General features: G+C 45.0%; 1 protein-coding gene across 1 annotated transcript in view; it reads right to left on the reverse strand.

The window, feature by feature from the left end:
• Positions 1-3,096: 3,096 nt before the first annotated feature.
• Positions 3,097-26,791, reverse strand: part of LOC310668799 (uncharacterized protein) — a gene marked incomplete at both ends in the record, with an annotated part of 214,164 nt that continues 190,469 nt past the window's right edge. The window contains 7 exon segments of the mRNA XM_083422127.1: positions 3,097-3,873; positions 14,237-14,383; positions 14,766-14,870; positions 15,184-15,267; positions 15,408-15,504; positions 23,276-23,378; positions 23,456-23,567. Of these exon segments, the coding sequence (XP_083278253.1) occupies positions 3,097-3,873; positions 14,237-14,383; positions 14,766-14,870; positions 15,184-15,267; positions 15,408-15,504; positions 23,276-23,378; positions 23,456-23,567 (1,425 nt within the window).

Raw genomic sequence — 26,791 nt, forward strand, 5'->3', positions numbered from 1 at the left:
CACATTTGCAGTATCCGGAGAAAAATGCACCGGAGGCACTCCTTTGTTTTGTCTTTTAGATCTTCTGGGAGAAAATTTTTCTTCTGACCCACTTTCCTCCTCAGAACTACGACCTCTCTTTTGTTGCTTAGCAACTGGTCTCTGGCTAATTCCACTTTCTTGAGAGCTCTTATCTGAACTTTCCTCCCCCTCAGACTCTGATTCTCTATGTTTACCTTCAGAGTCATGAAGCTCCTGAGAAGGTTCAAACCAAACCTCAGTATTGGCATGTAGTCTCTCCCAGCCACTATGTTCACAAAAACTGGCATTCCTGGAGATCACAATGCCATTTGTCCCTTCAGCAAAGCGGAAACCTTTTCCCAGCTCCTGGTAACCCACAAACACTAACTGTTTAGTCTTAGGATCTCCCTTCTTTCTCATTTGTTTTGGAATTAATACCCAGGCTTTTGATCCAAACACATGCAAATGGTCAATTTTGGGTTTTTTGTGAAACAATTTAAAGTACGGAGTTGTACCTATTGTTTGATGAAAGAGCCTATTTTGGAGATAACACGCGGTGAGCATGCTCTCCCCCCAATAAGACATGGGCAAATCAGCATCATCAAGCATGGCAAACATCATATCTTGTAAAGATCTATGTTTTCATTCTGCAACGCCATTCTCCTCTGGGGAAAAAGCTTTAGTTTTTCTATGCCCAATGCCACGCTTTTGTAACCAATCTCTAAAAGCATTTGACATAAATTCGCCACCTCTGTCCGTCTGAATCCTTCTGAGTTTAATGGACAGAAATCTTTCCACAGATGCCACCCAGCCTTTAAACTTAGTGAACACGTCACCCTTATTCTTCATGGGAAAAACCCAAGAGTAACGCGTGGCGTCATCCACAATTGTTAATGAAAAACGCGGTCCACCCCTGCTTACAGCAAATGGACCAATTACGTCCATGTGAACCAGCTGTAGCGGTGACTCACTAACTCTGTCACTTCTGGGGTAAGAGACTCTGTGGGTTTTAACCTTTTTACAAACATTACAATCAAGGTACTTGTTACAACTCTTTAAGTCACCCCCATCAGCCAATTCAGACATTTTTAGTATACTTTTCCAGCCAGCATGCCCCATTTTCCTATGCAATAAGTGCACACAGTTGTCATGTATAGCTTTGTTATTCACTGCAGGCTGAGATTTACTGACTACTGCTGCAACTTGAGATCCTGCTTTAAGCCAAAACAAGCCTCCCTCTGACTTAGCAGTGCCTAAAATCTCACCAGCCTTCTTAATAATGCAACTGTCTCCTTCAAAATACACTTTAAACCCAGCTTTTAGCAAACAATCTACAGACATCAGATTGCTCCTTAATGAAGGTACACAAAGTACATTTTGCAGGCATTCACGAAGACAAGAAACAAAAACTGCACCCCCCGAAATCACTTCGGAAGTACTTCCGTCTGCTAGAGCCACCTGGCTGCGCTGTGCTGAGTTCTTGGAAACAAACAATTCATCTGAATTTACGATGTGCCGAGACGCTCCCGAATCGACCACCCAGACAGCTTGTATCTCATCAGCAATCTTGACCTCTGCGGTCACCAGCTGAGCCGACTGTTTTCATTTGAAGAATTTCTTTTTACGCTGCTGCTGCTGCTGCTGATCTCGTCTCTGCTCCTGCACCGGCCACTGAGACTTGACCAACTCCGGACATTGTCGTTTTAGATGCGCTGAAGACCCACATCGGAAACAACGCCTAACAGCAAACGCTGACTCCTCACCGGTACGCTGCTTTTGCGTCACCTCTGGCACGGCATGAGAACTCCTTCCAAACCGCCCGCCTGTAGAAGCCTCTGCAGCAAACGACCTTTCTTGCCTCTTCTGCCATTCTTCAATCAAACGCCCAGTGACATAGCTGACTGATAAATCGCGCTCCTGTAAACCTTCTAGAGACAAAACTAAATTATCCCAGCTTTGCGGGAGAGAACTCAAAATAATAGCCACCTTCTCCTGCTGGTCTAATGCACAGTCTCTTTCCTGTAGCACAGTAAACTTTAACTGTAAACTGTGTAGGTGTTCCTGCATTGTAACCCCAGGCTGTAACATTGCCTTGTACAATGCCTTGCGAATGGACAGCTTGGAAACCGCTGTCTCACGTACATGGAGTTCTTTAAGTGCTTGCCACACACCTCTAGCTGTCTTGATTCCCCTCACATACGGCAACTGGGAATCTTCCAGCCCCAAGACAATTGTGGCCCTTGCTCTTTGATCTTTATCGAGGTCTTCATCATCAGGCTTTGCAGGAAACTTACTCACCACTTGCCAGAGACGATCCCTCTGCAGCACTGCCTGCATGCGTTCCGACCACAGCAAGTAATTTGAGTCATTCAGACGCTCAAAAGCCATCTGAACTGGTTGTGAGGCCATCTTGAGAGCAATGTCCCTGGAACCCGGAACCAGCTACTCACAACCACCGAGAGAGAAAACAGGAACCACAGCAACCAGCATTCACACACTGCGTCTGTTGTCCTTGTGTCCACTGCGTCACTAGCTCACAACAGTCAGGAACCAGCCAGTGTCCATCTGCTGCACCAACAGGAACAACAACTTCTGGAACTACTGGAACCAACACCGTTGATGCTGACACCACCACAACTCAGGCTGGCAGCACAATACCTATAACCTCATGGAACTTTGAAGTGTCAGGCATAGCTCTAATGGCTTTAGCCCAAACGTAGCAGAGTTTTCCTGCACAGCAAGGAAGCTAGTTGAGGTGGAAATGACTAGTCAGCTAGACTCAGAATAACTATTTACAGGATTTATTAAAAGGGAAAAGAAACCAGCAGAGTTTCTTCATACAAAACAAAGCAAAATAAATCCTTTCTTTCTCTCTCTCTCTTAACCATACACAGCACTCCTACTCCTAACTCACCTAACACACCTAACCCAAACTGTGCTAGCATTCCTAGATAACAGAGTTGAGTGCTGGTCGTTAACCAATCAGAGTAAGTAGTTTCTAGGTCAAGCAGACCTTGGCTTTCTGCCAAGAGTAAATTGACACTGCCTTGAGTTAATTGTGTGAAGCCAGAATCTGTAAGTTTTCATGAGAATCAATTAACAGAAACTGAACAAGATGTACTGATGAGTTAAGTTCACAGCAGTCAGGTTCCAGGACTGTACATCAGCAGAGAGGTGTTGTTGTAAGGTGAGGGGTACTCCAAGAAAAGGAATGCCACTGCGGAGGTGAGCCGGGGCGTTGGCGCAGATCCAACAGTCGTCAGTGGTCGCTTGCTTTGCAATTTCGGAGACCAGCTTCACGTAGGTGTTGGAATGCCAGGTGGATAACAGGTCGTCATTGGTAGGGGGTTCGGATATCAACAGTTCCCCCCTTTGTCGAGGTGCTGTGCCCGCGGGATGGAGGGGGTCCTGTCGATGTAGGTAGGTGAGGTTAGTAGCCACACCTCCACATCTTTGGGGCCCAGTAGTATCCCACTCCGCGGGTGGGGTGGTGGAGTGATGCCAGCCCTCAAGGTACGCTCTACCATCCCAGGTGGAGGCGAGGCCGATGTCCCAGACGCAGCAGTACCTTCGGAGGCAAGCTCCCTGGAGGGTGGTGGGGCGAGGTACGGAGTCCACTCTCTGGCAGTAAAATCCATGGATCAGATGGCCGGTCGGGTGGTTTCGGTCTGTGTAGACTGATTCCCCGCCGCCATTGTCCAATAGTGTCCAATTCAGCGATTGTTGGGGCACACCGTCAGTGAATAGTGTGTAGGAGCCATTTATGCAGTGGGCTCGGTTCCAGGGGCCATCTCGGCTCAGTATGAGTTTGCCGAGTGGTGTGTAAGTTGGCGAACGGATGAACAGTACCGCGTCTATGAGCTCCTCCTCCTCCTGAATTTCAAAACCACCAAAGCTTTATTGAATGAACGAATCAATTTATTACAGTCACAAACCAGAGGGGGTGGGTGGCAGGGGGGTGGACTAGATGACTCTTGTGGTCCCTTCCAACTCTACAATTCCATGATATCCTGTGAGGAGTAGTCAACTGAGTTTTACTCAGAAGAGATGCGTCAAAATCAACACAGCCACGTAATTTGTGCCCATCAATTTAAATAGGTCTGCTGTGGAAAGGACTGATGTTAGAATCATAGAATCATAGAATCATAGAGTTGGAAGAGACCACAAGGGCCATCGAGTCCAACCCCCTGCCAAGCAGGAAACACCATCAGAGCACTCCTGACATATGGTTGTCAAGCCTCTGCTTAAAGACCTCCAAAGAAGGAGACTCCACCACACTCCTTGGCAGCAAATTCCACTGTCGAACAGCTCTTACTGTCAGGAAGTTCTTCCTAATGTTTAGGTGGAATCTTCTTTCTTGTAGTTTGGATCCATTGCTCCGTGTCCGCTTCTCTGGAGCAGCAGAAAACAACCTTTCTCCCTCCTCCATGTGACATCCTTTTATATATTTGAACATGGCTATCATATCCCCCCTTAACCTCCTCTTCTCCAGGCTAAACATGCCCAGCTCCCTTAGCTGTTCCTCATAAGGCATCGTTTCCAGGCCTTTGACCATTTTGGTTGCCCTCCTCTGGACACGTTCCAGTTTGTCAGTGTCCTTCTTGAACTGTGGTGCCCAGAACTGGACACAGTACTCCAGGTGAGGTCTGACCAGAGCAGAATACAGTGGCACTATAACTTCCCTTGATCTGGATGCTATACTCCTATTGATGCAGCCCAGAATTGCATTGGCTTTTTTAGCTGCCGCGTCACACTGTTGGCTCATGTCAAGTTTGTGGTCAACCAAGACTCCTAGATCCTTTTCACATGTACTGCTCTCAAGCCAGGTGTCACCCATCTTGTATTTGTGCCTCTCATTTTTTTTGCCCAAGTGCAATACTTTACATTTCTCCCTGTTAAAATTCATCTTGTTTGTTTTGGCCCAGTTCTCTAATCTGTCAAGGTCGTTTTGAAGTGTGATCCTGTCCTCTGGGGTGTTAGCCACCCCTCCCAGTTTGGTGTCATCTGCAAATTTGATCAGGATGCCCTTGAGTCCATCATCCAAGTCGTTGATAAAGATGTTGAATAAGACCGGGCCCAAGACAGAACCCTGTTGCACCCCACTAGTCACTCTTCTCCAGGATGAAGAGGAACCATTGATGAGCACCCTTTGGGTCCGGTCAGTCAGCCAGTTACAAATCCACTGAGTGGTAGCATAGTCAAGACCGCATTTTACCAGCTTCTTTACAAGAATATCATGGGGCACCTTGTCAAATGCCTTGCTGAAATCAAGGTAGGCTACATCCACTGCATTCCCTTCATCTACCAGGCTTGTAATTCTGTCAAAAAATGAGATCAGGTTCGTCTGACATGACTTATTTTTCAGAAATCCATGCTGACTATTGGTGATCACAGCATTCCTTTCTAGGTGCTCACAGATTGTTTGCTTGATGATCTGCTCCAGAATCTTCCCTGGTATTGATGTCAGACTGACTGGGCGGTAATTATTTGGGTCCTCTCTTTTCCCCTTTTTGAAAATAGGGACAACATTTGCCCTCCTCCAGTCTGCTGGGACTTCGCCTGTTCTCCAGGAATTCTCAAAGATGATTGCCAGTGGTTCTGAGATCACATCTGCCAGTTCTTTTAATACTCTTGGATGCAGTTCATCTGGCCCTGGAGACTTGAATACATCTAAACTAGCCAAGTATTCTTGTACTATCTCCTTAGTTATTCTGGGCTGTGTTTTCTCTGCTGAATCATTTGCTCCAAATTCTTCAGGTCGGGCATTGTTTTCTTTATCGGAGAAGACTGAGGCAAAGAAGGCATTGAGGAGTTCAGCCCTTTCTGTGTCCCCTGTTTGCATTTCACCATCTTCTCCTCTGAGTGACCCCACTGTTTCTTTGTTCTTCCTTTTGCTACGAACATACCCATAAAAGCCTTTTTTGTTGCTTTTAACCTCTCTAGCAAGCCTGAGTTCATTCTGTGCTTTAGCTTTTCTGACTTTGTGTCTACACGTGCTGGCTATTTGTTTGAATTCCTCTTTGGTGGTTTCCCCCCTTTTCCATTTTTTGTACACATCCTTTTTTATTCTTAACTCAGTTAAAAGTTCTTTAGATAGCCACCCTGGCTTCTTTAGGCACCTTCCATGTTTCCGCCTCATTGGTATTGCCTGAAGTTGTGCTTTTACTATCTCCCTCTTAACAAACTCCCAGCCATCATGAACTCCCTTTCCTTTTAGTATTACTGTCCATGGGATCTCACCCAGCACTCACCAGAATCAATTTATTACAGTCACAAACCAGAATATGGACTTCTACAGAGATATAGAACATGTAGAAGAAGAAGAAGAGTTTGGATTTGATATCCCGCTTTATCACTACCCTAAGGAGTCTCAAAGCGGCTAACATGAATGAACTTTATTACGGTCACAGACCAGGATTAAGAAAAGCATATAGATAAAATAGCAGTTGGGATTTTTGACTGATAATTGTTAGGGCAAATGAGGACAAGGAAACAGGCATAAAGACAGACTTCCGGGTTGAGCGCCATCAATCATGGCGGCCCCCTGCTGAGCACCGGAGGGGGAGCTCCGAAAAAAAACAGGGTTCTACCGCTACGGCGACGCGGTGAACCCCTGAAAACGTGGACGGAGGAAGTCTACGTCCGTGGGACTCGGCGGGCACCAACAGCGCTCCCCCAAAACGTTTCTGGGGCTCAGTAAGAGCTCCGGAGCGTAGCGGGGGTTGAAGCGGTGCTGAGAGTCAATCGCTTCTTTTTCGGAGTGACGTCGCGCAGCTGTGATCGGAGCAGCGCTCAACTTTTTCCTGAGCAATTTGGACTAAAAAGAAGGATCCGTGAGTAGGAAAAATACAAATATTTTAAAGGATCTTATGAAACTAAGCAAGAATTGAGACGTAACTGGATTTAAATTGGACTTAAACAAATAACGTAATTGGATACCGAAGCGGAAAGGTTTAAACAGGAAGTCAGCCTTCCGCCTGTAAATATTGGAAAGCAAAGACGTGAGGACTAAAAACCCTGCAAAAATAAGGCTTGAAAGGGTTGAAATCTGAAGTCTTTGGAGAGAAGCTCCCCCCTCGGGAAGCAGGGAAAGAGGGGGGAGAGTTTAAAATCTTTTTTGCCTTCGTTGAAAGAAGTTCAGTAAGATTAAAGTTCACTGCCTGGACTCCCGGTCCTGACCTGTCAAACTTGAAAGTGAAGCTTTGTGGACTGTGGAAGTGCTTAAAGGGACTTTTTATAAGGATTGGAGAACTTTATGTGAAGTTGTGAGCTGTGGACACTGTGAGGGAATATTATTGATACAAGCTTGCTGTGAAAGGAGAGTGGGAGACATATTATACCTTCAGTTGTAACATCTGCTAGGTCCCCCTGGTGGCTATTGAAACTGTTACAGAGCTACAAAATAACTGAGAAAAATTTCCATTATTTACCTTAGAGCTGATAATAAGTTACAGCTGCAGAGTAACCTTGAAACAGTTGGCTTATGGCAGAGGAAAGAGGGAAAGCACAGCAATTTCAAGACAAAACAACAAGATCTGGTAAATCTTTTCACACGGGAAAGAGGGGATCCTTCCCAGAACCTACAGGAAGTGCCTCTGTTATACCTAAAGTAAAAGGAATGTCTGGGACAGAAGACCTTATTACAGCAGGATTTGCAAGGGTACAGGGATCATTAGACAAATTGACAGAAGAAGTGGCAGAAACTAAAAGACAAGTTGCGGAAATAAAAAGCCAGGTCGCAGAAACAAATAAAGGAGTAACAGAGGCCTTCCAAAAGATAGAACAAAATTCTGCAAGTATAAAACAAAATACAGCTTCAATTAAGGAATTATTGGAAGCATCGGCTGAGACAAGAAAAATTGCTGAGGAGGCAAGGGGAGCTGCAGTAGCTACAGAGGAGAAATTACCACTGATGAATAAGCAACTAGAGGAGTATAGCGCAAGATTCTCTATGCTGGAACTGAAAGATAAACAAACGAATCTGAGAATCAGAAACGTCCCAGAAATTGAGGAAGGAAGCCTGCGGGACCTTCTTACACAAGAATTTGAGAAATGTTGGAATTTGGAATCCGAGAAAGAGGAATTTAAGATCTTGAGTGCCTTCCGATTGGGAAGAACAAGCAAAAGGATCAAAATAAGAGACTGTTTGGTTATGTTTAGAACCAAAGAAGAAAGAGATAAGGTTCTTGGACTACATTTTCAAAAACCTTTGGTAATTAATCAATCCAAAGCTGAGATTTTTAAAGACATTCCAAAATTTCTTTTGGACCTTAGGTCAAATTATAAGGACTTGGTTATTCAACTAAGAAAAAACAACATCACCTTTAGGTGGGAATTTCCGGAAGGGATCTCTTTCAGTATCAAGGGAAGAAAGATAAAGATAAAATCAGTGGAGGACAAGAACATATTCCTAGAAACCTACGAGGAGGATCTGCAGAAGGGAACTTTAAAAGTAACAGACCCATCGGAATCATCAGAGGAAGGGAGTGAAGACGTGACAGGAGCAAAACCGAAGAGGACTCGGAAGAAAAAGACACCACCGGACTCGACAGATAAAGATAAGACATTGGGAGCATCTGGAGGAACATAACAGAATAAATTCATCATGTCTCTGCAACTTTTAAGTTGGAACTGTAATGGTCTTAACTCGGTCCGAAGGAGGAAATCGATCTTTCATATCTTAAAAAAAGAACAATTGGATTTAATTTGTCTACAAGAAACACATGTGACAAGGCTCCACAGGAAAATTTTAATTAATAAAAGACTGGGCCAATAATTTATCTCATCTGACAAAGTAAAAAAAAAGAGGGGTAGTAATTTATGCTAAAGAGAGCCTCTCACCAAAGTTTATGTTTAAAGACGAACAAGGGAGATATTTGGCAATTGAAATTCAATATCATGGACAAAAATATTTGATAGTAGGTGTGTATGCACCTAATGATGGAAAATCCGAGTTTTTTAAGAAGTTGCATGAGACATTGATGGACTATTTGGAGTACAATGTGATTTTGATGGGAGACATGAATGGAGTAGTTTCAACAAATATGGACAAGGCACAACGACAGGTAGTCACCAAAGATGGGAGACTACCGAAAACCTTTTTTGAATTGACTGATAACCTGGATTTGGTGGATATTTGGAGAACTAAAAACCCCCTAGGTAAAGAGGGTACCTTCTTTTCTGAAGCCAAAATGACCTGGACAAGAATCGACCAAATATGGATCACCAGAGGACTGGCACCGAAGACAAAAAAAGTGGAAATCTGCCCAAAGACTTGTTCCGACCATAATGCTGTCAAGATGGTAATGAATTTACTACCAACTGGTTCCTTTAGATGGAGGATGAATGACACTCTGCTTAGAGATGAGGAAACAACTAAGAAGGCCCAGAAAACCCTGAAGGACTCCTTTGAGATAAATTTGAATACTACGGTGGAGAAAAGAACTGTATGGGACGCAAGTAAAGCTGTTATGAGAGGGTTTCTGATTCAACAGAATACGCTTAAGAAGAGATTACAAAAGGAAAAAAGAGAAAAGATCTTAGAAAAGATTAATGAGGGAGAAAAGAGATTAAGAGTAAGACCAAAATCACAGGAAATTTTAAGAGAAATTAAGTTACATCAAGTTGAATACATGCAAATGATAAATCAAGAAATTGAATGGAAAATAAGGCAAATGAGACAAAGGACTTTTGAATCAGCAAACAAATGTGGAAAGTTATTGGCATGGCAAATAAAGAAGAGACAAAAACAGAACACGATAACAAATTTGGAAGTGGAAGGAAGAATCATACAGAACCCAGTGGAAATAAGGACTGCCTTTCAAAAATATTTTAAACAGCTTTACTCTCAGCAACCCCAGAATGAAGCAGATATAGAGGAATTTATAAAAGAGAATGGGCTACCGAAAATATCCCAAGAAAGCAGACTGAAACTGAGCTATAGGATAACAGATCAAGAAATTGAGAGTGCCATTCAGAATATGCAACTAGGCAAGTCTCCAGGACCGGACGGACTGACTGCCAAATACTATAAAGTATTGAAAGACTGGTTAATTCAGCCGCTGAAAGATGTTTGTAATGAAATACTTCAGGGGGGAAAAGCACCAGAAACGTGGAAAGAAGCTTTTGTCACACTTATACCAAAGATAGAGACCGAAAAACATCAACTTAAAAACTACCGCCCAATATCGTTGCTTAACGTGGATTATAAAATTTTTGCAGACATTTTGGCTAGAAGATTCAAGAAAATATTAATAGAGGAGATTCATAAAGATCAAGCAGGTTTTCTCCCAGGAAGACATCTATCTGACAATGTGAGGAATATAATAGATATATTGGAATTTTTAGAGGAAAAAATAAATACAAAAGCAGTTTTGATATTTGTGGATGCGGAGAAGGCCTTTGACAATATTTCTTGGAGCTTTATGAAGAAGAATCTCCAAGGCATGGGGGTAGGCCAAGAATTTGAAAATGGTATAGGTGCAATCTATTCTGAACAAAAAGCTAAATTAATTGTAAACAATGTAATAACTGAGGAGTTCAGAATAGAGAAAGGAACACGACAAGGTTGCCCAATTTCCCCTTTGCTTTTTATATCAGTCCTGGAGGTGTTGTTGAATATGATTAGAAAGGACCAATTGGTTAGAGGGATACAGGTCGGAACTAAACAAAATAAATTAAGAGCATTTGCAGATGACCTAGTTTTGACATTGCAGGAGCCAGAATCCAGTGTGAAAAGAGTCTTAGAATTGATTCAAGAGTTTGGTCGATTGGCAGGGTTCAAATTAAACAAAACAAAAACTAAGGTTTTGACAAAGAATTTAACAGAAATTGAGAAAGAAAGGTTTCAGAATGAGACAGGATTGACAGTAGTGAAAAAAGTGAAATATTTGGGAATTACTATGACTGCTAAAAATGGGAACTTATATAAAGATAACTATGATAAATGTTGGTCGGAGATAAAGAAAGATCTAGAAATATGGTCTAATTTGAAACTCTCGCTAATGGGTCGTATTGCCGTGATAAAGATTAATGTATTGCCAAGAATGTTGTTTTTATTTCAGACACTGCAAATTATAGATAAGATCGACTGTTTTAAGAAGTGGCAGAAAGACATATCTAGATTTGTCTGGCAGGGCAAAAAGCCAAGGATAAAATTTAAAATATTAACTGACGCTAAGGAAAGAGGGGGCTTTGCCCTGCCAGACCTGAAACTTTATTATGAAGCAGCAGCTTTTTGCTGGCTAAAAGAATGGCTACTTCTTGAAAACACTGACATACTGGATTTAGAAGGATTTAATAATGTCTTTGGTTGGCATGCATATCTATGGTATGACAAGGTTAAAGTGCACAAAATGTTTAAAATTCACATTCTTAGAAATGCATTGTTTAAAGTTTGGATGAGGTATAAAGATTTGCTTGAAAACAAGACTCCAAGGTGGTTGTCTCCAATGGAAGCAAAAGCACTAAAAAAACTCAATATGGAGGCCAACTGGCCAAAATACTGGGAGATTTTAGAACAAGACGGTGATAAATTGAAATTACAGAGTTTTGATAAATTAAAAAGTAAAGTCCGAGATTGGCTTCATTATCATCAAATAATGGAGGCTTTTAAAATGGATAGAAAAATTGGCTTCCAGGTGGAAAAATCAAAATTGGAAACAGAACTGTTAGAACCCAAAACTAAGATTTTGTCTAGAATGTACAACTTGCTGTTAAAATGGAATACACAAGATGAGGAAGTGAAATCAGTGATGGTTAAGTGGGCCCAAGACTTGGGTCATAACATAATGTTCGCTGACTGGGAAAGGTTATGGACCACTGGTATGAAATTTACGGCATCTAATGCTTTAAGAGAGAATATTATGAAAATGATATACAGGTGGTACATGACACCAGTCAAGCTTGCAAAAATCTATCACTTACCTGATACTAAATGCTGGAAATGTCAAGAGGTTGAAGGTACATTCTTTCACCTTTGGTGGACATGCCCAAGGATAAAGGCATTCTGGGAGATGATTTATAATGAGCTGAAAAAAGTGTTTAAATACACATTCCCGAAGAAACCAGAAGCCTTCCTCCTGGGTATGGTTAGCCAACAGGTGCACAAGAAGGACAGGACATTTTTCATGTATGCTACAGCAGTAGCAAGGATACTCATCGCACAGTATTGGAAGACTCAACAGCTACCCACACTGGAAGAATGGCAGATGAAAGTTATTGACTATATGGAACTGGCAGAAATGACCGGCAGAATCAGAGACCAGGGTGAAGAGACGGTGAAGGAAGACTGGAGAAAATTTAAGGACTATTTACAGAAACATTATAAGATAATGAACGTTTGATGACATCGGATTGAGGGCGAATGGGTATTTGGGAAAAAGTGATTAGAGAAAGATTTAATATTTTGTCAGACTTAAGGAAATGCAACTATCTACTAGACTTTAAGAGTATCAGAAAATCAAAATATGATGGAGGGAAAGAATTTGCAGACAGAATATTTGATTTGGAATACAGAGAAGGAAGGTCTGGGGAAGTCGGAGAAATAAGTTAATGTAAAGAATACAAGGAGACAAAAATTGTTTTTAATATGTTTATTTTCTTTGTTGTATTTTGCTGTTTTGTGTTTGTGTATTGTAGTATCTATTTTTCTGTTGTTTTTTCTTTTTCGTTGTGAGGTGTTTGTTTATTGTTGTTTTATGCTTTTTTGTAAAACTTAATAAAATATTATTCAAAAAAAAAAAAAAGGAAACAGGCATAAAACATCCGAATAAAATACAAGATTAAACACAGATAATGGATAAATAAAAAACTAATAATTAAAACCAATAAGAGCTAAAAACCAACAAAGACACGCAGTTAAAACAGCTGTAAGAGCATAAAAATTAAAAAACTCGCAGATAAAACAACTATAAGAGGCTGCAGAGTAGAAGCCTCTTAAATAGAGGACACTCACAACGTTAAAAACTGCTGTACAAATATGGTTAAAACAGACAATTAAAACAATATACAACACTAAATTTAGAAAACCATGTGCAACAATAAACTGTCTCAGAATCACCCATGGAACCGTGTTTGGGGCTTTTCATGCCGGACTATTTTGGGTTGGGCGCCTACAGATCTGTAGACAGAATCTGGCGACCACCCAGGTCATCTTCTGATCTTTGCCCAACAACAAAAGGTCAAATTTTTGCTTTTGCGGGAGGTCGGCGAGCCTCACCAGTAGGGGATCCATGATCTTACTACGTGCCTCTTTATAAAAGGGACATCTAAAGAACAAGTGTTCTGGGCTTCCTATCTCTCCCAATGGACAGGTGCAAAGTCTCTGAGCATACGGGACCCTTCTGAAGGCTCCATCCAGGACCGACGAGGGAAGAGCCGAGCTTCTGGCGAGTGTAAAGGCCCTTCTTGCATCCCTAAGGAGTCTCAAAGCGGCTAACATTCTCCTTTTCCTCCCCCCCCCCCCCAACAAACACTCTGTGAGGTGAGTGGGGCTGAGAGACTTCAGAGAAGTGTGACTGGCCCAAGGTCACCCAGCAGCTGCATGTGGAGGAGCGGAGGCGCGAACCCGGTTCCCCAGATTACGAGACTGCCGCTCTTAACCACTACACCACACTAGCTCTCATATATATGTAGGTTAAAATCAAAATCTATAAGCTAGAACACAGTAAAGAATTCAGATGTGAAACTATTAAAATGTGTAGTTTAAGACCTTATCTGCTAATTTAAAATATGCATGTCAATGCTTTATTATAATTAAGGCAGGTAAAATAATTATTACTCTTAATATTATTCATTGCTATGAGGCTTCTTGAAGCAATTCAGAATACAATCAACATTAGCAGAACACTTTCCTTTACAAGGACAATTTAAAAAGCAACAATTAAAAAGCAATAAAAAAGTAATATTGCATAGGAAAGAATTCTAAAACAACAGCAATGATCACAATTAGCAACAATGAAACAGCAAGCAAAAATTGCCACTCTATCATCGCTGAGCCTTGAAACTTGTGTCTTATCCCCATAATCGAAATTGACATCAAGTCTTATGTCATCTGGAAGAGAATGAAGGAGAAGAGAGATGAATTTATGCCACATTTACTGATTCACCAAACTGACCTGGTCCCCATTCCACCCTATTTACAAAGAGGCTTTATGGATCCTGTCTTTGGTGGCAACAACTCCTTCCAAGCCTGCAGTTTGGCCATCTTTGTGCTGTGACAGGATTTCACAGCTACATGACCCAGGAGGTCTGCATCAAGCAAGGATGCTGCAGCTACTGAGTGGGCTCTCCTTAGTCTGGAAAGTGCGTCCCATGTCCCCAGGCTGTGGGTGTTACCTTCTTTGGGGCAGAAGTGAGCCAGCTCCAGAGGGACGAGAGCATGCTGTAGAGAAAAGAAAAGGCCGTACTGGATGAGATGACTGATCTGATCCTCAACCCTCCCCAAATAATGGGTGCAAGGGAACATGGAAGCAGACCCAAGCCAGGGAAGACTTGCTTCCATCAGGGGATGAGTGAGTTCTATTGGCTGGCCCCAATCCCTTGCCCCAGGCGACCTCAATGGGTCCTGCAGCCTACTAGGCAGAGGTGGAAGTGTAAGATCAAGGAAGAGGGCAGGAAATGTCTCCAGCCTGGTCCGGCATCCCAGGGACACACATTGTGTTGTGTGCCTGATACCAGACTGTGATTCCTCCTGTGGGAATCCTTTCACAAGCCACTCTGGGAGCCTCTTGGGGCTGTGAAGGTGCCAAAGGTGAGAGACTTACCTTCAGGCAACTGAGCCTTCTTGCATAGGACATCAGCCAGCTAATGCCACTGGCTGCCAGTTGCCTCTCCGCTGCAATCGCACTTGTTGTGTAACCTCTCAGTTCCTGTGGGAGGAAAGGGGACCTCAGGATCAGGAGGCTGGTCTGGGGGAAAGAGGCAGACCACTGTGAAGCCCTTTACACTCTCAGAGAGAGATCCATTTCTGTTCTAAAATGGCAATGTCCTCCAGCCCCAAATTGTAGCTCTGCATCCAAGGCCCTCCTTTGGCTGTCTGGGCAAGTGGGCCTTTGCTGGCTCGTCCATGTGGCCAGCTTGCCTTACAAGAGGGGAAGGGCCCAAGAGGTGCACTGCTAGGTGGCGGCTTCTCCATGAAAGCTTTCTAGGTCAAACAGCCACTGAGGCCATCAAGATAATTACATTCATCAGCAAGTTCAGGGTCTTAGTGCTTGGGGCCTCCCAGAGGAGGCCTCCCAGCATCAGAGTATAACGTTCCTCTAACTCCTGCAGGCAATGGCAATGAGGGAGAGGATGCGCCAAGCAGGGGAAAGAGAGATCAGATGTTGAGCAATGGGAGCAATGCTTAAAGCGTGTGAAGAAGAAACAGCAACGAGAGAAGTCAAATTTCAAGGCTAACAACTAACCTGCTTGTCGGGCTCAGTTTTGACCTCAATGACCGCTGCAAAGGCTGCATGCACAATCAGGCTGTGGAGCTTCAGTGGCAATTTGGGCTTCATGAGGCTGGAGAGAAGGAGGGAAACCTTTTTAGACTCTGTCTCCTTGGAGTCTTCCTCATATTGGGGGGGGGGGAGCATCAAATACATGTCATTCTCTTGAACTTCTAGTGAATGCATGTGTTAGCTTAAACCACTTTTGACAATCAAGCAGCGTATCGATTTTACAGGGTAAAAATGAATAAAGGTAAAATTAAAATAAACACACGAGGGCACTGTTTATGCGGCAGTCTACCTGGCACTTGGTTGCAAGCCTCAAAACATTTCAAAACCTGAGACAGAAGCCTACAACCAAAATGGGGTGTGTGTGTGTAAGAGAAGGCAGGGAGTCTTTGCAGCATAGCCATAACACAAATACAGGTAGCCTAACAGTTGCAGGCAGACCCGTATCATTTCACACACTACTTCGGCTGCGGGACATCGTATCAACAAGGAAAGGAGCATTTGGTGTTGTTGCATCTCCTCGGGTATTTGTTGATTTGTCGCCACGAGGGGTTGTAGTTGTGGAGGTATAGTTTGATGAGGTTTCTGGTTATTTGTACCCTAGGTACTCTCACACAAAAACAAATCTCCCTGCAGCCAACCAAAGACCACCAACCACACCCTAGGTCACTCCCCAACCTCTCTCACCACCAAGGAAATGCAACAAGGGAATAGTAAGTGAAGCCACACAAGTGATGCTGACACAAAACCCCACACATACAGGGGAAACTCGGGAAATTAGAATATCGTGGAAAAGTTCATTTATTTCAGTAATTCAACTTAAAAGGTGAAACTTCTACTTCTCAGAGGTCAATCTCTATTCTCTATTTGCAATCCTTGTTTTGCTGATTTCATTTCATATTCTAATTTTCTGAGATTGTTAATTTGGGGTTTTCATCAGCTGTATGCCATAATATCACAATCATAACAAATAAAGGCTTGACATATCTCGCTTTGCATGTCATGAGTCTATCTCATATATTAGTTTCACCTTTTAAGTTGAATTACTTGAATAAATGAACTTTTCCACGATATTCTAATTTCCCGAGTTTCCCCTGTACACTAAGTAGAAGAGAAGCATTGCCACCCGACCCCTCTCCCCCCTCTGTTCTTCCTAACCCAACACTGCATGCAACACTAATGTCTCACAACAAATGAAACTGATCTGTAGAAAACACAACTTGACAAAAGAGACAAGGCACGGGTTTTTTGTAAACTAAGAAATCTTCAATCATTTGTTTGTTTGTTTATTTATTTATTATTTAAAACACCAACAAGGAAAGGAGCAGGAAGGAGTTATCCAAGATGATCGTGGCCTAGGAGAGAAAGCAGATGGAGGGAGAGCTTTGAATCAACTCATTTGAGAATGCTGGTGGGAACTTCTTCACATCATGTTTACTCCGTTGCTGAAATTTGCAGGCAGCCGATGCTACAACGACAAGTAGCCTGCAGGGCTGGGAAGCAGATTACACCAATTGTTGGAGGAGAACAACAGCATCTCTTACTATTACTCAGCATAGCAATATAGAGCTTCCAGGAACAGAGGCACTCTACCTCTGAAGCCCACAGCTAGAGGAGAAGCAGCAGGAGTGGGCTACTGCTTGTGAGTTTGGACTAGATGGGCTTTCCCTCTGATCCAGCAAAGCCACTTCCGCCTACAAAGGAGGTGGAGTTGCGGGCGACTGAGGGAATCCCCGGGCGCGTCAGTCCCTGGACAGCCAATCGCTGGCTCAGGGAGCGTGACCAGCCCTATTTATCGCCACCTACCTCGTAGCAAATCGTCACAACTTTCTGGGTATTGGCGGTTAGGAATTGGTATTGTTCTGTAGATGGAAGAGGGGAGGAAGCGCCATCACCTGCCCCGCATATTGAAGGGTAGTCCGATAAAGGATTCCGGGGGACGTGGCCCTGTCCAAAGCCTATGGAGGTGAGGGCCTAAGGCACGCCCCTGAGCGGTGATGGGGGGGGGGTCCGAGTTGATGTGCATCAGCAGGACTCCCCCTACTGGTGGTTAACCCTTCCCGGACCTCAAGTGGACGGGCTGTAGCCGGATAGTCGGTTAGGACCAATGCCTAAGCCAATACCACTCATCACCTGTAACCAATAAAGTTGTGGCCATATTTAGCCCATTAACCTTAAATAATTGTGTCATGTGTCTTTATTTCCACTTTGGGGGCGGGGGCGGGAACTCGCCACGCAATAGGGCTCTTTTTGTTTTTTTATGCACCCACAGACCCCAAACGGCTCTCCACAGGAACACAGTGGTGCATCTCATGTATGGGGGGGGGGGGATTCCAACACTCCCCCCACCCCCACCCCCAGCAAAGGAAAGATAAGGCAAGCATTTCCAGCATTTAAAAGAGCCCTCAGCATAATGCTGTTAGGACAGCAGCCCTGCCTGGAGAGCGAAGGGGGCTGCTAGGAAGGTCGTCAAAGCATCAAGGCATAGATGAGCCAAAGAATGCAATGAAAACTCTTGGGTCCAGTCACTCTCATCCTAGCCTGCCTAACAGGTTTGTTGTGAGGGGAAAAACAGGGGGAAAGGCAAGCCATAAATGCCACCTTGAACTGCTTGGATGAAAAGTGGGCTATGAATGTAATAAAAAGCATCCCCAAATAATGATCATGGAAGGTACCCTGGGGATCATCTAGTCCAACCCCCTGCAATGCAGGAATATGCAGCTGTACCTTATGGGAACCGGACCTGCAACCTTGGTGCTATCTGCAGCTCCCTCTAACCAGCTGAGCTGCAATGAGATTTGAGGGAGAATGGGAAGGCGGGGAAAGGGAGGGGGGTGGGAAGAGAAGTTAAGCTGTTCAGGAAGGGGTTAAATTCCATGGGGATGCTGGCCATGTGGGGGACCCCAAGCCCTCGCCCCAGAAGATTACAAAAAAGAAGCAGAAGAAATCCTACTTACAGATTCACGATGATGGTGAAATCCGCTCCTGTTTAAACTCAACTGCTTTAAAATGCTCACACAACACTAACTCTGACCGTTGCCTCTAACCCTATTGCTACTCCTCTCTGTCTAAAATATACAGGAAAATATGTGCACAAAATATACAGATGAAAATGAAATGAAAAAGTGAAAGCAAAGCAAAGCAAAGTCTACACCTATCTCCCCTGTTGGTCCCTCGCTTGCTTGCTTGCTTCTCCGTCCCAGTTCAGCCAACTCCTCCCAACTATCCCACGACAGGGATGTGTAGCTGCTGTCTTTTCTACAAGCAGCACGAGATGTCACAAAGATGGGCAGGACACTGTTTCCTTGACAACCCATTCAGCTTGACCCTGAACTAATCTCCCCCCTCATTCGTTGCCATGTTTTCTCCCTAACCTTGGGACACCTGCTGTTTGCAGCTTTACGAATCACTTTTTATCACAAACAGGTTCATACATTTTCTGGCAACGTTTCTCAAGAGAGGCCACCCAAGCAATTCACCACCCACAATTTGCGGACACCGCTATGCCATCATATTGGCATCAGGTGTTTTCCAGGCCAGTGAATGTCAGCAACCCCTTCTTCTAAAGCTGCTTCCCCAGTTTCATCCAAAATAGAAAGAAATGCCATTTGGTAGCTCATTGAGAAGCTTTGGCAAGTAATGAAATACATTTCTGAAAGTTATTTATGGATGCACAAGGTCACCACATCTTTGCTTCAGGTGAATGGAAAGGAACATTTCCCCAGGCGGCACACCACTGTCCCCGAATCTCGTCCGCTGCTTGGTCATTTCAAGAGATTGTGTGTCTCAGTAAGATTTTGTACATTTCAGAAAGCTTTCCCTTGCCTACAAATGAAGTGCATGATTTTTCAAAAACTTATTAATGCCCCGTGCTTTTACTTCTGGTGTGGTAAAAAATTGCAGAATCTGGCTATCATTTAAAGCAGTGTAAGATGCTGGTTTACATTTTCCCTCACATTTGGTGGCTGGGTAGGGATATGCAGTTTTGTGTTTTGAAGAGTTCCTAAGGAGTCCTGCTGCTTCCAAGTTTTATTTTGGGGGTTGTTGTTGTTTACAAAAAGGTAATCCAGTTGTAACCTTTTTCTAGATACAGTTCTGTACATTCTGGTACTACCTGTTCACTCATGGTCCCTCCAAATCCCTTTGTTTCTTTTAGCAATGTGTCCTTGTGTATCTGCATAAGCTTTTCAAAGCCTGCTACCTTTGCTTACAGAATTTCTCCTTGGTCTGACTCTGTGGAAGGCACCATGCTATTCCCCTTTAAATTAGCCATTTTCGACAGAAAACATGAGAACTGGAATTTTGCTCTTGAATGGATTTTTGGATCGCCTGCATGCCAAGCACATGCTTCTCCCACTGGGCCAGCACCCTTCCTCAGTGACTGAGGTCTCATTGCACACAGCCATCCAGCAAGCAACAAAATGGTATTGTTAGAAGGGCAGAGTGGGGAGCAAGAGATTCAGGGGCCGGTTTTAGACCCACAGTGCTCGGGTTTATTCTGTTGCCTGCTTGACATTGTGCCTCCTTTCCCCCTACCTTTTATTCCTATGAAAGTTTCACAATGTCGCTGCTTGGGATTCTGGATAATCTATGGTGTTTTTCTTTTCAGTTTTTTAAATTAATTTTCCAAAAATTTTTAAAGACAAACAAACAAACATACATCCTAATTGCAATTAAACCAATCTTGATAACATTGTTAAGTGACTTCCTCAAATCCCCCTGGTTGAATTTCATTGTATTTCATTTTAACAGTTTTCCAAAATCAATCTTCTCAAAAAAAAAAAAAAAAAAAATTAACTTGATCACTTCACATCTTTCATTCTTTCTAATCTATCTTGAAACATCTTAATTCCTATCCTTACATATTTAAATCCTAAGCCTATCTCGTATTTGCAAGCTTTTCCAATTAGGTTATCTTGATATATTTAGCTAAATAATCTTTGAATTTTGTCCATTCTTCCTGGTACTCCTCCTCCTTCTGGTCGCGGACTCTTCCTGTCAGGTCAGCTAGCCTCGGGATTCTGGAGAATCTATGTGACTAGATGCTTGTAATGCATGCCAGGCAATCTGGCACAAGTGGGTAGGGTTGCCATCCGCCGGGATTTGGCCGTTGGAAACAAGTGTCCATGCGGGAAACGCTTGAATGTCCAGGAAAATCCAAAGGTATAGCAATTCTACACGTGGGGAGTAGGGATGCAAGCACAAATCAGAATAAAGCAAAGGCTGGGAAAGTTCAAACAGAAACCCACACACACACATACACACTATTCCTCAAGATTTGTGTTTAAGACACAGGATCATAGAATTGTGGAGTTGGAAGGGACACCGAGGACCATCTAGTTCCGTTATTCCCAATCAGGGGTCCGTGGCCCCATCCCTTGCCTCCCTCCAACTAATTTTCTCTCATTTTGGCATGGCAATAGCATACATTTTATGGGTGGTCTTGTTGTTTTTAGTATACCTAAAATCCTTTGCTTATTACCCCACATTTTGTTCAAAAAATTGCTTTGCAGAGGTAACTACCATAGAGTTATCAAATTTTTCAAAAGTAGGGGGTCTGCGGCTTGGCTTTTGAAAAATAAGGGGTCCTCAGTAATCAGCCAATTAGGAACCACTGATCTAGTTCCATCCCCTACAATGCAGGAATAATGCAGTTGGCCTATACAGGGATCAAACTTATGACCTTGGCATTATCAGCACCCCGCTCTGAACATCTGCGCCACCTTCAGAGTTGTTGTTGTGGGAGCTGTAGTTCACCAAAGTAAATATTGAAAGGATCCTCTTTTCACATCAAGGACAGACCATGCCAAACATCTACCTTATGCACAAAATTCACTCCCCAAGCTCTTCTTGTGTTTTAAGACGCTGGGATGTGGGGAGCCAGAAATTCCACTGGGCTGGCAGAAGCCCCTTTTGTGACTCAATCGAGCTCTGTCTTCAACCCCAATTTTAGTTTGGAAAACTCCTCCCTTTTCCTTTAACACACTCCCCTCCCCCCACTTTCCTTCATTCCACTCTTTTCCATATCGAAAACAATTTCTAATGTCCACTGCCAGGACCAGCTGAGAAACACCCTGAGCCCTGCCTCTGCTTCTCCTTTAGGAAAGGAGGCTGGAGAGGAGCAGGTTGTGTTGGCAAAACCCTCACAAGGGCCTGACCGTGGTCACAACAGTGGCATGGCTGCAAGCATGGTGCTCTATGGACCTTGATCTGCCCCCCCTTGAGCCAATGGCCTCGCAACGCCTCATGCGCAGGTTGGCCCTGCCAATTCCTAGGGTGCCCAGTTGGATTATTTCAGTGGGGAAGGGGGAAGTTCCCAATCCCGTTCCACTGCTCTCCACCTGCTCCCCCCCCCCAAAGTGATTCATCTAGCCTCCACTCCATCCCACTTCAAATGAAAATAAATAGTAAAAGAGCTCCCATCCAGACTCTGCAGGCTCCATAGCTGCTCTCAGAGCTCCAGTCTCCTTTGGTCATTTTGGGGACTCCCTTGAGAAGAACAAGTGGACATCTAGGAGTTGCTGTTGGTGTTGGTGGCGGGAGCAGGGCTCAGCTCCTCCTGCTCTTAAGTGTGCTCTGCTCAGTTCTGCAGCCTTATCCCTTGGCACCAGGTGCACATATGCTCTCATAACCCCCTCAAGCCAAGCCCAGTTCTTTTTCTTCCTCTGTTCTCCCTCCTACCACTGAGCCCTGGAGACAAAGCTTAATGGGGAGAGGGGAGGGCAGACCTCCCCTCAAGAGTCTATGCAATAATTCGCAGCCAGCTGCTGCTGGGCTGAAACTTGCAAGCTGCAAGCAGTATGAGGAAGGAGAGCAATTGAGAAACACCTTGGGGAAGCAATGTAGCCCTCTTTCTGCACCTGCAAGCCTTGTTGTGAAGAGCAAAGTCAGATTCCATGGTATCTGCACGACCTGATGCCCCATGCAGCACCCCCTCTCCACAGCCTCTCCCTCATGTGTGCTGCGAGGGCCCAAGGCGGCTACATTTGGAAAGTCTGGCTGAGCTTCAGAGCAGTGGAGAAACCAGCAAAGGCAAGTGTAGCTCCCCTCCAAACTCCAGAACAATCTCTGCACAACGGATCTTTCATTTTGAAACAACCGTTTCCCAATAAATTAAGAGTGTGTGTGTGCACCAAGTACAGGAACCCAGGACAGAAAAGCAGAAAGACAAAGTTGCAGAACTTGGGGTCGGGTGGGGAGCCCAACCCAACCCAGCTGTACCCACTGCCTCAGCTCCCCTCCTGCTGCCCAGCCTGCGCCCCCTCCTCCTCCCTGATCCCTTTAGGCAGTGCTTAGTGTTTCATGAAGAGTGAACACCCTAGAACTCTACTTGGCAGAATGGGGACAGACAGCTGAACTATAGAGAGCAGGCTAAGGCGTACGTGGGCCACGGTGGCTGCCCTGCCCCTTCTTGATGAGCATCAAGGCTGGGGGGACAGAGAAAGAGGTCCTGCAATCCCAGGACAGGCCAGGAATCCCTATGCCTGGTATCCACCAAGAGTAGCACATGCTCAGCTGCAGCAGAAGGGGAGAGCGTGGACTACTGCGCAGGGACTGAGAGCAGCAGTGGTGGTAGTAGGATGGGCAGGGGAATGACTGTCCTCCAACAGGGTCCCTCCCCAAGCACCCTGAACCTGCTGCCAATGCCCTGGAACCATGTGGAAAGCCAAGTGTGCAACCGTGTCAGGAGTCAAGAGGAAAAGGTGGAAAGGGCGAAGCACAGGGAAGGGAGCTGGCACATGGCAAGATGGCACAAGGGGAAGGGCAGGCACCAGAGAACAGAGGCTGGGCCTTGCCTCTTCCCTCCCCACTTCGTCTCCAGTCACGCTTGGCACCTTTCGTAGTCATCCGCCCCCAGCAGGAAGCCCAGCAGGAAGCCGATGGCACTCGGCAGAAAGTTGGGCAGAGGCCGTAGCAGGAGGCTGGCAAAGAGGGTGGCTGCAGGGAAGCGAAAACATGAGAGGAGGTGGGAGCAGGAGGAAGGCCAGCTCCCAGCCAGGACAGGCAGGCCTTACCTAGCATGTTGCCACTGACGTTGTTGCTCTCAGAGTATTTCAGCAGCTCCCGCAGGAAAGCCACCACAAAGCGGAACACGTTCTGGTGCGACCGCGGCAACTGGCAGATCACCTGCAAGACAGGGAGGGGCGGTTTGGAGTTTCAGTGCAGAGCTTTGCTAGAGGAGGGGCATGGATCACTAGCACGGTGCACTTGTTATGTTTGCAGGTTTATACCTGGCATAAAAAAAAAGAATGTTTAAAATGGTAACCGGACTAGAACTCTGCTGGGAACTTTGGGGAATAATACAACTGTAGAGTCGGAAGGGACCACGAGGGTTAACTAATCAAACCCCCTGCAATGCCTAAGGTGGGGCTCGAACTCAGGACACTGAGATGAAGAGTCTTATGCTCTACCAACTGAGATATCTTGGGGGAAGGGCCATAGTGTTAGGATATTTCCGTTCCGCCTTAAAAGGGAGCAGGATGTTTGTGTCACAGCCTGCGCATTTCCTGTTTCACAGGATGTTTCTGTAGTGTCTTTGCTTTCGTTCCTCTCTCTCGGAGCCGGAACACTGAAGCAGGCAGTCATGTTTTCCTTTGTTCTGATCAACGCAGAAATAAACTTGTAAATAATGCTCTCCTGAGTGCATCTTTCACTGTGTGCATTATCTGCTGATAGAGCGTGCACGGCTCTGGAATGTGGCAAGCTATTTCTGGAGCTTGTGTCTCTAATTGCTGATACTGCGTGACTACGGGAGATCAATGGACGTCCGGAGACGACGTGGAGTCATGGTGGACTTTGTCTCCCTGGCAGTATCCCAACAACAGGTTTCGGGCTCAGATTCACGGCACTTACAGGAGAGTAAGACTGCGAAAGAGACTGTGAAGGTATGTGGGGGGAAAGTGAAAGTGAGGCTTTTCGTTGCCGCGGCAGAGTCTCTTTGGTGTCCGGCTGGCTTTATTGGCCTGGGGAGTCGAGCCAGAGAATTCGAGATTTATGAGCAGCCAAGATAAGAAGCCTCTGAAGAGCATAAGGCTCAGGGCTCAAATGAAGAGCTGGAATGGAATTTTTCCAAGCTTCTGAAGCTGCTGACTGCCCCAAGCTAAATGGGCAAAATTATGAAACCCTGGCTGTGTGGTGTGAGAGTTTACTACGACAGTTTGGAGTGTGGCATACTGTGTGTGAAGCCCCTCCAGTTCCTCTGACAGATAGATGGAAGGCCCAGGATTCAAAGGCCATAGACGTATTAGTCTTGTCCGTCTCTCTGGAGGAAATTGCCACGCTAGCTGGCAATGCGACTGCACGTGAGATGTGGAATGCTTTGAAGCTGCCAGTCATCCCAGCCCAGAGTTCGACTGCATCGGAGCTCCTGGCTGTTTCCCAGAATGTGAGTGAATGCAGGGATGCCGAGGGCACCGGTTGCAAGCTGCAGGGGGAGCTGACTGTGATGTCATCCCAGGCAGCATTCCAGCCTCCAGGGGGAGCCAAGGAGTCGGCAGCTGAAAGCTCTGTTTCTCGTGGGAGCCAAGGTCATCCTCACAGATACCGGAAGGCCAGAGGTAAACAGAGACAGATGCCTGCAGATGGCCAGAAGCAGAAGGGGGGGTGAAGAGCCCACGCCAGTGGAAAACAAGGTTTTGCTTGCTGCAAAAGCTGCTCCAAAGGCTAAAGGCAAGTCTGATGGCCAGGAGCAGGGGGGCAAGCAGCTTAAGCCCACGCCGGTCGAACACAAGGTTTTGTTTGCCAGAAAAGCTGCTTAAAGGCCAAGGCCAGGTTTATTGTAGATTCTGGATGCACCCGCCATCTGGCAAAAGACCGGCATCTGTTTATCTCCTTCACACCTCAAGACGGAGAGATCCACCTGGCTGACGGAAAGACGTTACGAATTGCAGGAGAAGGGACTGGGAGACTGGCAAGTCTGCACACTACCATCAAAGATGTGCTTTATGTTCCAGGTGCTGCAGGCAATTTGCTCAGTGTCCCACAACTGACTGGGCTTGGTTTTCAGATTTCCTTCAAGAGGAGCGTCTGTGTCATCAGGAAAGACAAAGAGGACATTTTGCATGCAAAGTTTATGGATGGCTTGTTCTGTATAACTTATGACGACAATGGTGCTGCGGTGTCTAATGTTGATTCTTGTTGTGTTGCGCAAACTAACAAGGTTCTTTGTTGGGTGTAGTGAAGGGTTAACCTTCTGTGCCTCGAGACTGAGGGGAAGGGCTTACCAGGGAAGTAAGCCAGGGTGTGACAAAAGCAGCTTGGAATGCTGTGTGAGTTCAGTGGAAATCGAAAGCAGCAGTTTTGCTGTTGCGTAGCTGCAAGCAGAGGCAGAGACAATGCAGCTCCATTCAGATGGGATTTGACTTTGTAAATACTTGCTTTTTGTGACAATAAAGAGACTTTAAAACAGAAGCAGCGTTTTGGGAAGTGCTCTTTCATCACACGACTGCTGTGCATACTTTGCTAATTGTTTTACGACCTGCAGAGGCTCGCAGGGAGAAGCGTGCTGGACGCCGAACAATAAAGCAATAAATCTATCGGAAGAGGTTATCGGAGCAGATCAACCGAACATCATGCAGGATGTGTTCATGAAGCACACAGAAGATTTTGTCACATGCCTTGGCAGGCGCTGGCCAAGATGCCTGGATTGGTTGAGGGTTTGAACATCAAACCTTGTAGGTTTCACATGAAATGTGTATCTTGTGCAGAGAACAAGGTGAAGGTTGCTCCAAAAGGCAAGGAGTCTAGCAGGCAGGCTTCCAAACCCTACCAGCTAGTCCACGCAGACCTGGTTGGTCCACTTGCGCCCTCTTTGGGTGGAGCAAGGTACTTCATGGTTCTAATTGATTCTTTTTCCAGGTACATTCATGTGTTTATGCTCGAGCAGAAATCGCAAGCGTTTCCTAAGTTCAAGGCATTCAGTGCTTGGTTGGAGAATGTTCACAGTAAACGTATCGGCTGTTTGTTTACTGATTGAGGCGGGGAATTCACTTCTCAGGAGTTTGAAGCTTTCCTGACCGAGAAGGGAATTCAGCATAGCTTCTCAAGTCCTGGATCCCCACGGGAGGTTTGTGAGCAAGCAAAGCAAACATTGCTTCAAGGCATGAAAACCTTGTTGCATGATGCCAATCTCCCTGATAAGTTTTGGGGGGAGTCTTTGAACTCGTATGTTTACACTTTTAATCGCAGACTGTCATCGCCTATTGGTTGTACCCCCTATGAGAAGATGTTTGGTAAGAAACCTAATGTCAAGCACATGAGAATCTTTGGTTCTGACATGTGGGTACACACCCCACAGAGCAACAAGCTTGGGAAGCGTGGGGCACATGGTTTGTTCATGGGGTACGAAAAAG

This window comes from Podarcis tiliguerta (assembly GCF_965153285.1).
Source record: "Podarcis tiliguerta genome assembly, chromosome: W".
Classification (NCBI taxonomy): domain Eukaryota; kingdom Metazoa; phylum Chordata; class Lepidosauria; order Squamata; family Lacertidae; genus Podarcis; species Podarcis tiliguerta.